The 14520-nt window shown below is 40.3% G+C and overlaps 2 protein-coding genes across 13 annotated transcripts in view; one reads left to right on the top strand and one right to left on the bottom strand.

Moving 5' to 3' along the window:
- The first annotated feature begins 3769 nt into the window (after window positions 1–3769).
- Window positions 3770–13251, top strand: tmem106c (transmembrane protein 106C). Of its 3 annotated transcripts, none has more exons than XM_061680925.1 (9): window positions 3770–3783; window positions 3921–4005; window positions 4262–4533; window positions 8387–8450; window positions 8538–8697; window positions 9722–9862; window positions 9962–10011; window positions 11164–11217; window positions 12302–13251. In XM_061680925.1, exons 3-9 carry the CDS (start codon window positions 4293–4295, stop codon window positions 12432–12434), a joined length of 843 nt encoding a protein of 280 aa, XP_061536909.1. In that variant the 5' UTR covers window positions 3770–3783; window positions 3921–4005; window positions 4262–4292; the 3' UTR covers window positions 12435–13251. The 3 variants fall into 3 exon arrangements, with proteins under 3 accessions (XP_061536909.1, XP_061536888.1, XP_061536898.1); XM_061680904.1 differs by having other exon boundaries at window positions 4256–4533; XM_061680914.1 differs by lacking the exon at window positions 3770–3783 and having other exon boundaries at window positions 3923–4027; window positions 4256–4533.
- A 78-nt stretch (window positions 13252–13329) lies between these two features.
- Window positions 13330–14520, bottom strand: part of LOC133404675 (tensin-2-like) — a 71534-nt gene continuing 70343 nt past the window's right edge. For all 10 annotated transcript variants that reach the window (XM_061680771.1, XM_061680802.1, XM_061680786.1 and 7 more), the window contains one exon: window positions 13330–14520. This exon is cut by the window's right edge and continues 406 nt beyond it. The gene's annotated coding sequence lies outside the window, so the exon portion shown is untranslated.

The raw sequence follows: 14520 nt of genomic DNA, 5'->3' as shown, positions 1-14520 counted from the left end.
ACATCGCTATGTATGCGGTGGGCCGAAAGAAGTAGCAAGGAAAAATTGGGGAAGATGGGGGAAGGACTGGGGAAGATGTGAAAAGTTCAACATGCGAATTAGACCTGCCAACTTTGGGACAATATTGAACATTAAAAAATGTTGTATTACATAACACCATCCATAATTGCAGAAGTGTCCATATTTAGCATGCTAACTCATTGGTTAAGTGACAATTTAGTCATGGAATTGAAATTATGTGTGTTTCAAATTGGTAAACATGATTTGTTACACTGTGCAAGTTCTTTATGAATAACATCGCAGCCATAGCCATGAAAAAGTCGAAAAAGATCTCGAATGCTTACGTGCAATTTTCCCAAGGTTGGCAGGTTTGATCCATGCAAATGTACCAGATTATTCATTAAACGTTCAAGAAAAACAAATCCACTGACTCACTTGGTCTGAATGTTTGCAGACACGCAGCAGACAATAAGGTTCTTTCACTGCAAGGCCTGTCTGGCTGAGGGGTACCAACTGTGGTTTAGTGAATCGAAATCTTTGAAAAGCTTTCCGGAAACCACACAGAGGAAGCTCACGCTCAAATATATTTACTGAGAAATGACAAGGCGTCCCTTCAGCCGATCAATGTCACAACCGGTAACACACCTCAACACATCATTATGTTTTCATTACATCCTCATTATTATTACATAAAAAACAAAACAAAAACACTGCGTCTACAAATGTACCAGGTGATGTTAACTTGAGAAGAATTTAATTGGTAGGTGATGACGGCAGCTTTGTCACCACTACATTTTAATCTGTTTCACTTTTCACAAGAGAACGTTGGTGTTAAATTTCAGTCCCCACACAAAACTTCAACACCGCTCTGGGATAAATGACAGGGTGAAAACCACAGTGGAAAATATCCACACATACACACACACACAGAGAAAGCCTGTTGCCAACACAGTGATTTATGTCCATATGTCTTCTTTCCAAGCTCCATGTGTGTTACTTGCCTATTGCTTACTTAGGAACTGTAGGAAAAGTAAAAAAAAAAAGAATAAAATTAATCTTAACACTCAAACTGGACTATTTCCCAACAACATGTAGATGGAAGCTCCTGGAGAAACATCATATGCCGCACAAGTCATACGGCAACACCACTTGGACAGACTACCGATACTTGCCAAAATTGACATGTATTTTTTAAACCATCTTTAGTAATATATTATTCTCTTAAGGTAAAATCTTAATCAGTGTAATTACAGTGGAAAGTATAATGTCGAACGCCGGCTGTTCCGGGACCCTTGTCCTCCTTCAGTATAATATTTGACAAAACACGTTTACCATTGAAACATTCAATTGAACTTGAATTAATCTATTCCAGGATCACGTTGCCTCCATTATAAAACCATTATTAACTGTACAGCCTTTTTCTCATTCAAGGTTAAAAATAGATTAACCACTGTATAATACAGCTGAAATAAAATACGACGACACACCCTTTGATGAAGGTGATGCACAGCGAAGAAGATGGGTTGCTGAATGCAAGTCAACTTTATGGATTAGATTTGAAAAATCTAGGATAAAAATTGTTGTAAAGGTTTAAAGTCTTAAGTCTTAAATATCAAAATAGGTATGCTTTGTGGTTGTTTCAAGCTTTCAGCTACATGCTATTTATGTTAGCACCTACTTGGAAAACTCATTAGTTTTAGTAGTAGTTGTAATTAAATGTGTGAGTTGCAATGTACCATGAGATTTTTCTAATGTAAAATATGTGCCTTAGATTAACACTGGATTAAGGTGAAATGCTCGTATCCACATCCTTACATGTTGCATCCTAAAACTGCTTTTAATATGTTGCTTTAAACAACTAAGAGTTTTCACTGCAACAAAGGCTTTCAACATTGCTGCTCTACTTCCACCACGGTCGAACAAGCCTGACAACGTTGCCCTTTAAGCGCACTAAATAACGGCACTGTGAAGGCTGTTTGTCAAGAGCTATAAAACACATTTCTATTTGTACTTTCCCTAGATGCTTCACCCACTTTCTCTCTCACACAGACACACACACACACAGTTAAGAAAATACACGACAACGGAATATGAAAGGCTGTGTATGTGACCGCCCACTCCGACCGAAACTGCATAAAATGGCAAATCAATTGAAATAAATTTGCCTTTCACAGAAAAAATGTGATACCGAATTAACAGGTTCACTGGATTTTAGCACTATAAACTGTCCTTGGAACATGCATCGGGGTGTGACTGTTGCCCAAACAATGACTGTACTTGGACACATAGTAAGTAGTTTTGGCCTTTTGTTTGATGTGCATTGGAGGGGATAAAAAAAACTATGTGGTATACTTTTTATTACACTTGTCACTCACTCCCCTCCACTTTCCCTGCACAAATACAGTACCAACTCACTGGTCACTGTCCCAAGCCCAGATAAATACAGAATATGGGCATTTTGGTCAGGAAGTGCATCCCCCAATAAAAATAAATAAAAAATAAATAAATACAACTATTCCAAAATTTATTTCAAAATACAGTAACCAAAAATAGAGATAAAGTTGCGAAGACGAAGTATAGTACAGTACCTCAAAGTAACGTGAGTGCACATAAAATCAGTTTAGGAACCAGGTCGTTATGATTTGATGATAAATACCTGGCATCCATCATCAGCAAAGCATTGAATTTATTATAATACATCATCATCATCAATTAATCAAATAATACATTAAATAACCCCAGTGCAGAAATTGCAGAAATGAAATAGCATGAATAAGAAAATATTGTCATTAAAAAGCGGAATGAAATATATTACTTTAATTAGTACATTATCAAATGCAACGGTAAACACCCTGATGTCAATGATTAATTAAAGAGAATAAAGGATACAGGAAGTAAATACTGTACGTTTGTTCAACTGAAAGAAAAAAACAGCAGTGAGTTGGTCCTGTTGAATTGATTTGCATACACTGCCCTCTTGTGCTGATTGACTAAAAGTAACCATCACGGTCGTGTATGAGCGTAAGGGAACACAGTTTACGACGGTATGAAAAACACTTCAAAGCCATAACTATAAAACAGTGGAATGAGGGGAGAAATAATAATAACAATAATAATAAGTAAGGCGGTAACTTAGCGTGCCTTCTTGTGCTGCGCAAACCAGCTCATTGCGCGCAGTTCGTAACCTCGGAATGACCTAATTGCTGTAAATATTTGAATGTTTAGGCAATAAAATTTACTCATTCTAGTTGGAAAGTAATGTACTAAGTTAGTATGCCTTCTTGTGTGGCGTGACGACGTATTTGTCGTAAAGCGAGGACACAGCCCTTGAGACAAAACTTGTTATAGGTTAAATAACTATAAAAGTACCATTTGTCCTCTGAGACACTGAACGCTATAATTAACCCTTAACAGAAATGTCTCTTTAAAAAAAAAAAAAAAAAAAAAACTCATGACGACGAGACACAATACTTTTGCATGTTTTCAATATTTTACTGCATCCTGAACGGTAGGGGGCAGCATTTCCTCACGATATGGGGCATGGCCTTTGGATACAGGGCAGGGAGAACTTCGACGGTGTACATAAAGTGTGAATGAATCTTGATCATTTAAACAATTGGTTTGCCGGGTTTAAAGAATGGAGCTGGCCGCATTGTGACCCTCGGTCCGTACATTGTCCACCCCTGAAGTCTACTTATAATGCTGCTCGGTAATTATAAAGCATTCACCATTCATTCAAGACAATTAAATCAACAAAGATCGTCCAAGAACTAAAGACTCTATGTATGTATACAGATGTTTCTTCTAAATCGGCATGTGGCTTGCTCCAAAAAAAAAAACAAAAAAAAACGAGACGCCACAAATTGAATGCGTTGGCATGCCCAAAAATGGATGACGGGCAAATTTGTAAACGTGCGCAGGTGACGTGAAGGCAACACGACAACTGCCTCAGCGAAGACACGCCGAATGCTCCTCGTGCTGCTGTGATGGGAACAAACTGACAAGGTAGACGCGTCCGTCTTTAGAGGTATTAAAGATGTAAATAACTAGTAGACATCATAGGTGCCGAGTTTTGACTTATGTCGGTCCGTCCGTTACGATTCACCGCGCGTTTGTTCCTCACTTGATGGTGGTGGTCGACAGGTCTGTGTTAGCCCGTTTGAACTTCACTCCGCATACTCGCAAAGCAATAAAACCTTCAAAGTTGTCCTTCGCGCGCATGAAATGGCTCCTTGTCACCAACCTGCACTCTAAGAGACAGAAACCCGACGGAGGCAAGAGAGCCGCCCGCCATGGGGAGCGCGTTGTCTCGCCGCTGCGGCAGCAGACTGTCGTCGATCCTGCCGCGGAGGCCGAGCTCCGGGCGGCGAGGTGAAAAAGAGACGCGGGCAGAGAGAGACGACGACGACGACGACGACACCTTGGACGGGCTTGTCAGGAGCGAAGACATGGCCAAGTTTCCTTACGTGGAGTTCACTGGCAGAGACAGCATCACGTGCCCGGCGTGCCAAGGAAGTGGACGCATTCCCTCAGGTCAGTCAAACGGGTGCGTTTCACATTAGCACGAGCATGCAAATTGTTGCTAGCCTCGTCAAATAGGAAATACTTGTTGTTGGGACTTTCGGCTTGGCCCATCAGGAGTCGCCACGCTATGTCTTGCAAAATTCTCCACTCCCAGCAACTGTTTGTGCTTACCTGTGTCATTTTAGAGGTGGCAAAACCCCCACTAAAGTATCTTGATACTTGTACTGAAGCGATACCACAGCAAAAACCTCAAGCGGATCAGTGAAAGTAGCAGAATCATGCATGGCAAAATATGGAATTTCAAAATCTTACTGTTTTGATTATTCAAATATAGAGATGATGATAAATGTTTAAAAAATGACATTGTAAACAATTCACACAGCAGTTTATCTATTAAACAAATATAAAATGACTTGCACAGCTGCAGGGATTTGTAGCCTTTTTTTAAAATGTAAAAAGTGCTTCACTGAATAAATAATTTCGTCACAAAACATGTTTGAGAAAAGCATTACACATTTCTCTTTTTCCCATTGATTCATTGTTTGGATAGTTCATAATAACCTGTGGAGGAAAGAAACCTGTTCATTAGAGCACAGAGGTGTGTTGTGTCATTTGTGTGAAGTCTACTACAGGATACAACAAATACAAAGGAATTTACCTTGCCGTTCCAATACTTTTGAAGGGGATTGTACTTTCTTTAAGTCTCTTTATTTCACGTCAGTTTTTCGAAACTCCAACTGGGAAGGACAAATATACAGTCTCCTCCAAAAGTATTGGACTGGCAAGGTCACTTCCTTTGTTTTTGTTGTATACTGAAGACATTTGGGTTTCAGATCAAAAGATGAATATGAGACAAAAGTTCAGAATTCCAGCTTTTATTTCATGGTATTTACATATACATTTGTTAAACAACTCAGGACAAAGTTGTTTGAAACCACCCACTTTTCAAGTGAGCAAAAGTATTGGAACAGACATTACTTGAACTTAAAGTGAATAACATTTCATATTTGGTAGCGTGGCGGCACGGTGGACGACTGGTTAGAGCGTCTGCCTCACAGTTCTGAGGAGCAGGGTTCAATCCCCGGCCCCGCCTGTGTGGAGTTTGCATGTTCTCCCCGTGGGTTTTCTCCGGGCACTCCGGCTTCCTCCCACATCCCAAAAACATGCATGGTAGGTTGATTGACAACTCTAAATTGGCCGTAGGTGTGAATGTGAGTGCGAATGGTTGTTTGTTTGTATGTGCCTTGCGATTGGCTGGCAACCAGTTCAGGGTGTACCCTCGCCTCCTGCCCGATGACAGCTGGGATAGGTTCCAGCTCGCCTGCGACCTTAGTGAGGAGAAGCGGCTCAGAAAACGGATGGATGGATGGATTTGGGGGCGTAACCCTTACTTGCAATAACTGCATCAAGCCTGCGACCCATTGACTTCACCAGACTGTTGAATTCTTCATTTGAAATGTTTTTCCTGGCCTTGACTGCAGCTTCTTTCAGTTCTTGTTTGTTTCTGGGGGGTTCACCCTTCAGTCTCCGCTTCAGGAGGTAAAATGCATGTTCGATTGGGTTAAGGTCCGGTGATTGATTTGGCCAGTCTAAGACTTTCCACTTTTTCCCCCTGATGAAGTCCTTTATTGTGTGTGCGGGTTAGGGAAGCAGCCATCCAAGCCCAAACCATGACACTGCCTCCACCATGCTTCGCAGATGAGCTTGTGTGTTTTGGATCATAAGCAGATGCTTTCTTTCTTCATACTTTGGCCTTTCCATCACATTTGTAGTTGAATCTTGGTCACATCAGTCCATAAAACTTTGTTCCAAAACTTTTGTGGCTCATCTCTGTACTTCTTTGGAAAATCCAATCTGGCCTTCCGATTCTTTTTGCTGATGAGTGGTTTGCATCTTGTGGTATGGCCTGTAAATTTCTTCTGTCTTCTTCGAACACTGTGTTGTGATACCTTCATCCCTGCCTTGTGGAGTTTGGCAGTGATGTCACGACTGTTGCTTTGCGTGTTCCTTCACAGCGCTCACAATGTTTCTGTCATCAACTGCTGTTGATACCCTTGGCCGACCTGTTCGATGTCTGTTGCTTCAGTACACCAGTAGTTTTTTCTTTTTCGGGACATTGTAAATTTTTGTTTTGGCTATGCCCAATGTTTCTGCAATAGCTGTGATTGATTTTCCCTCTTCTAAGCTTCAAAATCATTTGTTCTTCTCACATAGACAACTGTCTGGTCTTCATTTTCGCTTAACAGCAAATGCATTTTTCACAGGTAAAGCCAAAATCAAGCACTCTCTGTTTAAGCAATCAGTCTAAAAGGCAACACCTGAGCAACTCTGTCCCAAGTTGTTTAACACAGCTAGATGTAAATACCATGAAATAAAAGCTAGAATTCTGAACTTTTGTCTCATAGTCATCCTTTGATCTGAAACCCAAATCTCTTCAGTATACAACAAAAAAAAAAGGAAATGACACCTTGCCGTTCCAATACTTTTGGAGGGAACTGTCCAACTTGAAGCAAGCCTTTTTTTGCCACTTATTGAATTAAAAATTGTTGTTGTTAAGAATTGTTCGCCATCTGTGTACAGCCATTCTTTAAAATACTGGTAATAAAAAGATTTTTGAAAGCGAAATATCTTCTTTTTTTTTTTTTTTTTTTTCTCCGCCCCATATTATAAGTTCGGGTACACTGTGCAGCCTTACGCTGTACTTAACTAGAAGTACAGATACTTGTGTTTAAAAAATAAAAAGACTGGTAAAAGTCAAAAGTACTGATTCAACTCCTGTACTGAACCAAAAGTAAAACTCTGAAATGTACTTTAGTTCAAAAATCAAAATTGATTCAACTGTCAATTATATACAATACCCGTTTCGGCACAACTTGGTAACACAGTGGACAAAATTCTCCATTCCGAACACAGACTTTACATACATCCACATGTGTGAATGTCCATCCATTTTCCGTACCGCTTATCCTCAATAGGGTCGTGGGCAGTGCTGGAGCCTATCCCGGCTATCTTTGGGTGAGAGGCGGGGTACACCTTGAACTGGTTGGTCGCTAGCCAATCGCAGGAGCACATATAAACAAACAACCATTCGCACTCGCATTCTTAACTATGGGGAATTGAGTCTTCATTCAACCTAACATGCATGTTTTGGGATGAAACCAGAGGACCTGGAGAAAACCCACTCAGGCACGGGAAGAACATGCAAACTCCATACAGGTGAGGCTGGATTTGAACCTGGGTTCTCAGAACTGTGAGGCAGATGTGCTAACCAGTCGTCCGCCAGGTGTGAATGTGAATTTTTGTTTGTCTCTATGTACCCTGCGATTTGCTGGGGACCAGTCGAAAGTGTACCTCTCCTCTTGTCCAAGCTCAGCTGGGTTAGGGAGGTTCCTAATTAGAATAAATGCTATAGAAAATGGATTGATGGACATAATGGCCAATCCTATTTCCTATTGTCTACTTCGTTTATAACTATGATTGCCAGGGTACGTTTTATGTTCATGAATATCTGACTCTTGAGGTAGCAAAGGTCAGACACCGTTGTCTTTTTATGTAGTACGATGCTGGATGACTTCTTTGTTTGTACGTGTTCCTTAGGAAAACAAATTTTCCATCCTAAAACATTTATTAAATAACATTCATAATTGAAATAGAATATTTTTTTTGCCATCATGAGACCTTTATTAAATGAACATTCATAAGTATATTACAAGTGTACTTTACTGAGCTTAAATCGTGTTTGAAAATGCTGTACAGGAGTGATGCCAGTCTTGTGCTATTGTAACATAGCTATGGAGGAGTTGATTGTTGCAGGCAAACGTTTCGTCAGCAAGTTGGGTGACTCGAAATTTCTCCCCAATAGAGCAAGTCAATGAACTTGTTGCATTGATCCCGTATACCGACCAAAGGCTGCAGCCTCAAAGAACGTAAGTCATCTATCCATACCCTACAATAGAGCATGTCACATGATTGTGAAGTAACCTAACACAAAACTATCATTGTCTCGGTCCCAGCAAACTCTACGTGGTTCTGTCCGCCGTGTTGTGTTTCCTTGCCTCTGTGCTGGTGGCCTTCTTCCTTTTCCCGCGATCGGTGATCGTGGTGGATGATGGGATAAGTGTGGTGACGGTGCACTTCGACCCTCCCAGCTACAAGGTCCAGATGAACTTGACGGTATGTTCTCCCTTAACCTGCAGCACAGTCCACTACCTAACGTTTTAATCATCAAATAATGTAAAGACGTGAATCACTCAAAACTGTTCTCAGATGTCGCAATAAAAAGTCTGACATTCTTCAGTGAAAATACACAAATGATGAAGTACAGCATGCATAACACTTCTGTCTCATTTATATGAGCCACTTCTCAATTAGTCCCTCTGGCGCTTTTCTTTTGTTAACCATATAGACCGGAGGCTTAGCTAGGGCATTGCCACAAGGTTTGCGGCAGCCCAGAGGTAAAAGAGAGCCCCCTATAGATATTTTCACTTGCGAAGGCACCACGTCATCGCTAAGCCATAGAATTACACTTGTCAGTTTGTGTGCCGATCTGTGCATGTGATGCATGCAACGGAAACCTCATCAGAAACACACTTCATGGGTTGGCCAGCACTCCAGAGATCGTGCTATAAATGGAGACCAAGCCAAAATTTGGAAGTAATTTAGGCTCCCTTCCCAAAGAAAATTTGCAAGTATGTGGAGGAACACTGTACAGTCGATACAAAAGTTTATTTTTCCATAGCATGTCCCTTTTAAGATGTCAGCCCTGTCTTTTACCCATCTTAAATAAAAACAATTATACACTACTACTGAAATTTACTAGATTTGTCATTCAAATTAGTACACAAATATCCCCCAAATCAACAACTTTTATAAATCTATGAACCAGTTATCAGAAGTTAACACTGATGATGCTCATGCTATCTGTGCTAACACTGCAGCTCTGCTTACAGTTTGGTTAGTCCTGAGCGGAGAAGCTCGATGTGCGGGTGGTTATTATGTAAATTAGCCCCATTGTTTACATCACAATTCCGCAAAAATCGGAACGTCTCACTGACGTTTTGGGAAGTGCAGCTCCGAAAAGATTTATGTGGTTGTGTTCATCTATCTGAATACGAATAATAAAAAGTCAGCTTTCCAGGGCTCCTCCTACAGTTGAGAAGTGTATCTCCAATGTACTCCCGCTCTATCTTCCCTTCAGAGCACACTTAACTTCAGCAACCCCAACTTCTTCTCGGTGCTGGTGCAGAGTGTCAGCTGTCAAGTGCTCTACATGAAGAAGGTCATCGGTACGCATCATCTGAACAACGTCACCACCGTTTTACCACTTAGCGAGCGTCAGGTATTTCATCATTAGTGACATCATCATCATCATCTCGTTGTCATCGAGCGTGGCTTGGAAACACTCTGTTTGCTTGATTTTCTCCTTTTTGTTGTACAGGTGAACTACACAGTCAGCGTGGAGATTGGCAGTAGTGCGGCGTACGTCTTGTAAGTGTCAAGTCGAGGGGAAATAAGTATTTCACACGTACAGAATATTTGTTGTTTTTCCCCCAAAAAAATAAATAAATAAATAACGCTTCAAATTCTGCAAATATATAGATGTTGAAAGACCTGCAGGGCGGGATCTTAAAGTGAACATATTATGGAAAATTTACTTTCTAATTGATTTCATACAAATACAGCCGTGCCTTGAAATAATAGTTTAATTCGTTCCATTGACCATGTTTGTAACTCAAAATACTCATATCTTAAATCATCTTACCACATTGAACTAAATGGAAAGGACAATCTGCTCCAGCTTTACTTAAGTGTTTTTTAATAAGAAAAATAACACTATAATATTGTACTTTATAAAATACAGGAATTATATAATATAAAAAAATCGTTTTAGTAAAATGTTCCCTTCAATTCAATGGGCATTGTGCTGCTCTTTCTGTTGTAGGGCCTCGGCCACCCAGGGAGAGTAAAATACATACATGGATACACACCTGAAGAATTGTTTCACAACTCTATAATCTGCTGTAACATCAATGATTTTTCGCAATGACTAAAGAATATATGCCTGGGAGTATTGTTTTGTCATTGCTTAAAGGGTTACAACACCGCCACACCGATGCTATTTGTTAGCATGTCTATGGTATTTTGCATCGTTTGTTAGCATTAAGTGAAACAGGCTGTTGATGTTTTAAATACACAATGTGCAATTCATTCTTTGTGTAGATTAACAGTAGACCTAAGACCGGGAGTGGCAATAAAAAGCATAAACCCTCTTTTGAATTGTTCATCATCAGCAAAACTGCTGCTTGTTGTGAAGTGACTTGACTTGTGTTCACTGCCACAATACAGCGCTCGAATCTCTAGTTTTTGCTTGCAAAACAATTAAATTTGGCCAAACAAAGGCTTGTATTTCAAAAAACTTGTAAATTGAGTTACTCGTATCTCAAAGCTCCACTGTAGTGCCTGCCAACCTATCAAGTGTCTTTTTGTGTGTCCGCCTCTTGTGCCAAATACATAGATCTGCACACTGACAAGTCTAATTTGATGCTTTGTGATGAAGTGCTGCCAACAAGAGTGAAAATACAAAAGATGCTTTCACTTTAGTTTTACTAAATTGAATTGTCTCCTTTTGTGTCTTTTCAGTGCCTTCTGCACCATGCGCAGCATCAAGGTCCACAACATCGTTGTTTTTATGCAGTACGTATCTCTTCTCCTGTAGGGCTTCTTTATACTCTCATGTGTGGCGACCGCGCTGACGTCACTGCGGCTATCCCGCGGGCAGTTGCCTTTAAACCCGAGCGCAACCGACGCGCGCTGCTTTGAAAATGTTATGCAGATCTCCTCCAAGTCGGGGGTGTCCCTACGGCTGGTTTTGGCTAGGACACCACAGGGTTGAGTTTCGTCTGTATTTTATGGCAATTTCCGGTAGTCGTTTTTACTTTCCTTTCCGGAACAAAGCAACAACAATGGCGACCGTGGAACAGTGTCTGTTAGAACAAATGGACCTAGAAGACCAGATGATGTGTTTAATTATACTACAAAATCGATCAAGCTGGCGGCAGCGGCGTAGGTGGTATGTAGAACCAAGGGGAAAGCTGAATACGTCATCATAGCATGTAACTAAAACGGACCAATCACGAGAGATGATCTCCCCGCCATTCTGCGCGCGGTGACAATTTGTGCTGCGTGCGCGACTAGTGCCGCATCGGGGCCGCGTTGCCCTATGCGTCGGTCACGTGATGCAATGCAGGAGTATAAAGAGGCTTTTAGTGTGGATCTGTTCAGTTCTGCTGTGAACATTACCCCTTAACCCACTTTCACTTCCCAAAAACATTACAACAGGAGACACACAAATATCCAGTTTGTTCAGATTTTAACAAAAAAAAGTGTTTGTGTTGTACATTCACATTAGTGTTGATGATTTAACTGACAACTTAGCTATATTGTACTGAGCGGTCAGCACAGACGTACCGCTTTCCTATGTTGTTGTTTCAACGTCAATTTCTGGTTCAGTGGTCGTCATCGTGTTTTTCCTCTTTGCAATCAAGTTTACCATTCTGTGATGTCACAAAAAGCAGAACAAAGAAAACTAAACGCGTATGCTTTTTCCAGAAAATGTGGGTCAAAGTACTATAATCACATACAACTTTGAAGGACCAGCCGTAGAGTAAAAATAATGGTTGTGGGAAAGCCTGTTGATGGACATTATCCAATGTCAGCAGTGTGCTCTCCATGCTTGCAGCAGCTCTGTCCTTATTTGTGTGCCCATCTGTGTTTTCAGAACCTCCGTAAAAACCTCACACATGGTGCGAACGTCGCAGAACAGCCTGGAAGCGTATCACTACGTCAACTGTGGCTCCAACACCACATACCAACACTGGCACCACTTCTCGGCCCACAGCCATCTCTCGTAACGACAGAAATGAGGAGGGTTAGAGCTTTCATTCTCTGGAGCGATGGCCGAAGCTCACGCAAAATCTGGTTCCGTGGCCAGACTGTCTCTTGAACTTAGCAGCTTCCTGAAGAAGGTTAGCTGTTCAATGTTTCCTTATTTCTTTTTTTTTGGGGGGGGGGGGATTCTGGTACCACAAACAAAGTACTCACATTGCAGCTATAAAGTATATATCATTGCACAGTTGCTGGGATGTTTAGAAATTAACCCATCTGTAGCTGTCAACTAAAGGCTTTTGTTGAAAATAAGTACTGCTGCAGTTTCAAGGGAAAACCTATTTGTAAATCAATAGTGCTTTGTAAATGCTGCATATTGTTACAAATGTTACTCCTGCTGTATTAAGTACAGTAGTATGAAGCTGAAAACCATTTCTATAACCTACAGTGCTCGTTTTTCAACTTGTGCACATTGCTATTTTTGATTAGGATGAAGTGAAGCTACACTCTTGCCTCAAAACTGCATTTGAACGGTTTTGGATAGCATCATAAACCAAATTTGTACAAAATTACGAGCCAATCACACTGGAGAATCTACTTCTGCTGTTAACAGCATTTTGCCTCATCCTGCATGTGTGTTTTACTTGAATCCTGTGTGGTTAATCAGGATCTCTGTCTAGATTTATGGGTGTACACAATGTTTTTGATGGGGGTGCTATTTGTACAATTATGCTTTGTCTGACTGACACATTTTAGCAGATGTTTTAAAAATAATGACTTCAATATGTGTTCCAAGGCTAAAGAAGCATCAACGGAAATGTCAATAAATACTATTAATGTTAACTTTCTTTCTTACCTTTTTTTTTACCCCTAACCCCATTCCCCACCACAACCTAAAAGAACTGGTGACTCACAAGCATGTAAGGTACCACATCATTATCACTTTATTCTATTCTCTGAATACAAAATAGCGGAATATCGAACAAAACAATTTTTCCTTTTGTTATGTTTCATATATGGTCCTATAGCTGCATGTGAAAATATATTACTACATAATATAGAGATCATCATGGGGAAATAATACAAAGACCACAATATATTATTGCTGTAATAAACGTGTTTTGTTTCCGAAAGCAAACCACTCAAATAAATGCATAGTAGAGCTACAAAGAGCAGTTAAGTACAAAAATATAGTTGGAACAAGCTTAATTCATACAAGAGTGCTTCATCTTTGGTTAAGAAATTTTTTTTGCCACTGTGTGACAATGTCGCTCAATACAATAATAGTACAATAACACTGTACGTCCTTCCTCACATCTCCTTTTCCCACTTCACTTGCATTACTTTAGTTGAGAGCAGATGTAACGACACTTGGTAGCTTAATACTTTCAAACTGCCTCCGACACACACATTCCTATTTACGCTCAGCAGTCTCATTCCTGTTCTCATTCACGGTGTATAAGTGGGTGGAATGAAACAGGATTGTCAATGATCATGCGAGTTACTGTACATATGTCTTTGGTCAAATAGTTTGTGATGCTACAAATCTTCGAGTTGGCCTCTGCATTTTGTCTGGTTCCACACAGGTGGTTCAATCAGGTTTTCAATGTCAATTTGGGGCCAATTGCATTCATGGAAAAAAAAATCAACAAATGTATTTTAGTGCTAGACTTGAGAATGTGCTTATTGAGTAAAAACGATCAATGCAGTATTGTCCAAATTACAATAACTAGTTATAGTTATATACATATGATATCGGCGTCCAATAACTTGCATGCGGCGTCCAATAACTTGCATGTACTGCATATGATATCGCCGTCCAATAACTTGCATGCAATAAAAAAAAAAACATTTTTAAAAGTGATCCTTTGATAGCAAATCAGTATGGTCAAATTCCCAAAGTTCTTTACCAAACCCGTTTTGTTTGTCCAACATTAATCACGTGTGAACCTACTTCTTCATCTCCGAATTTTGACGGAATGCTGAGTCTATGAATTTTGTATTTACCGATTTTGATGTGATCCTTTGAAGCCAGCCTGCATCACTGCAGGTTATCAGGACTGCTTTTGTGTTACCATGGTGATCAAATGGATGTTTAGCTTTGTTTTGCAA

This window comes from Phycodurus eques, chromosome 1, assembly GCF_024500275.1.
Source record: "Phycodurus eques isolate BA_2022a chromosome 1, UOR_Pequ_1.1, whole genome shotgun sequence".
Lineage (NCBI taxonomy): Eukaryota > Metazoa > Chordata > Actinopteri > Syngnathiformes > Syngnathidae > Phycodurus > Phycodurus eques.
Note: the sequence above shows the minus strand (reverse complement) of the source record. Positions and strands in the feature narration are given on the sequence as shown.

Coding starts and splice junctions, on each gene's coding strand:
- tmem106c (XM_061680925.1), top strand. CDS start 4,293: ATGGGGAGCGCGTTGTCTCGCCGCTGCGGCAGCAGACTGTCGTCGATC. Junction 9,863..9,961: donor TACCACTTAGCGAGCGTCAG/GTATTTCATCAT, acceptor TTTGTTGTACAG/GTGAACTACACAGTCAGCGT. Junction 11,218..12,301: donor AACATCGTTGTTTTTATGCA/GTACGTATCTCT, acceptor CTGTGTTTTCAG/AACCTCCGTAAAAACCTCAC.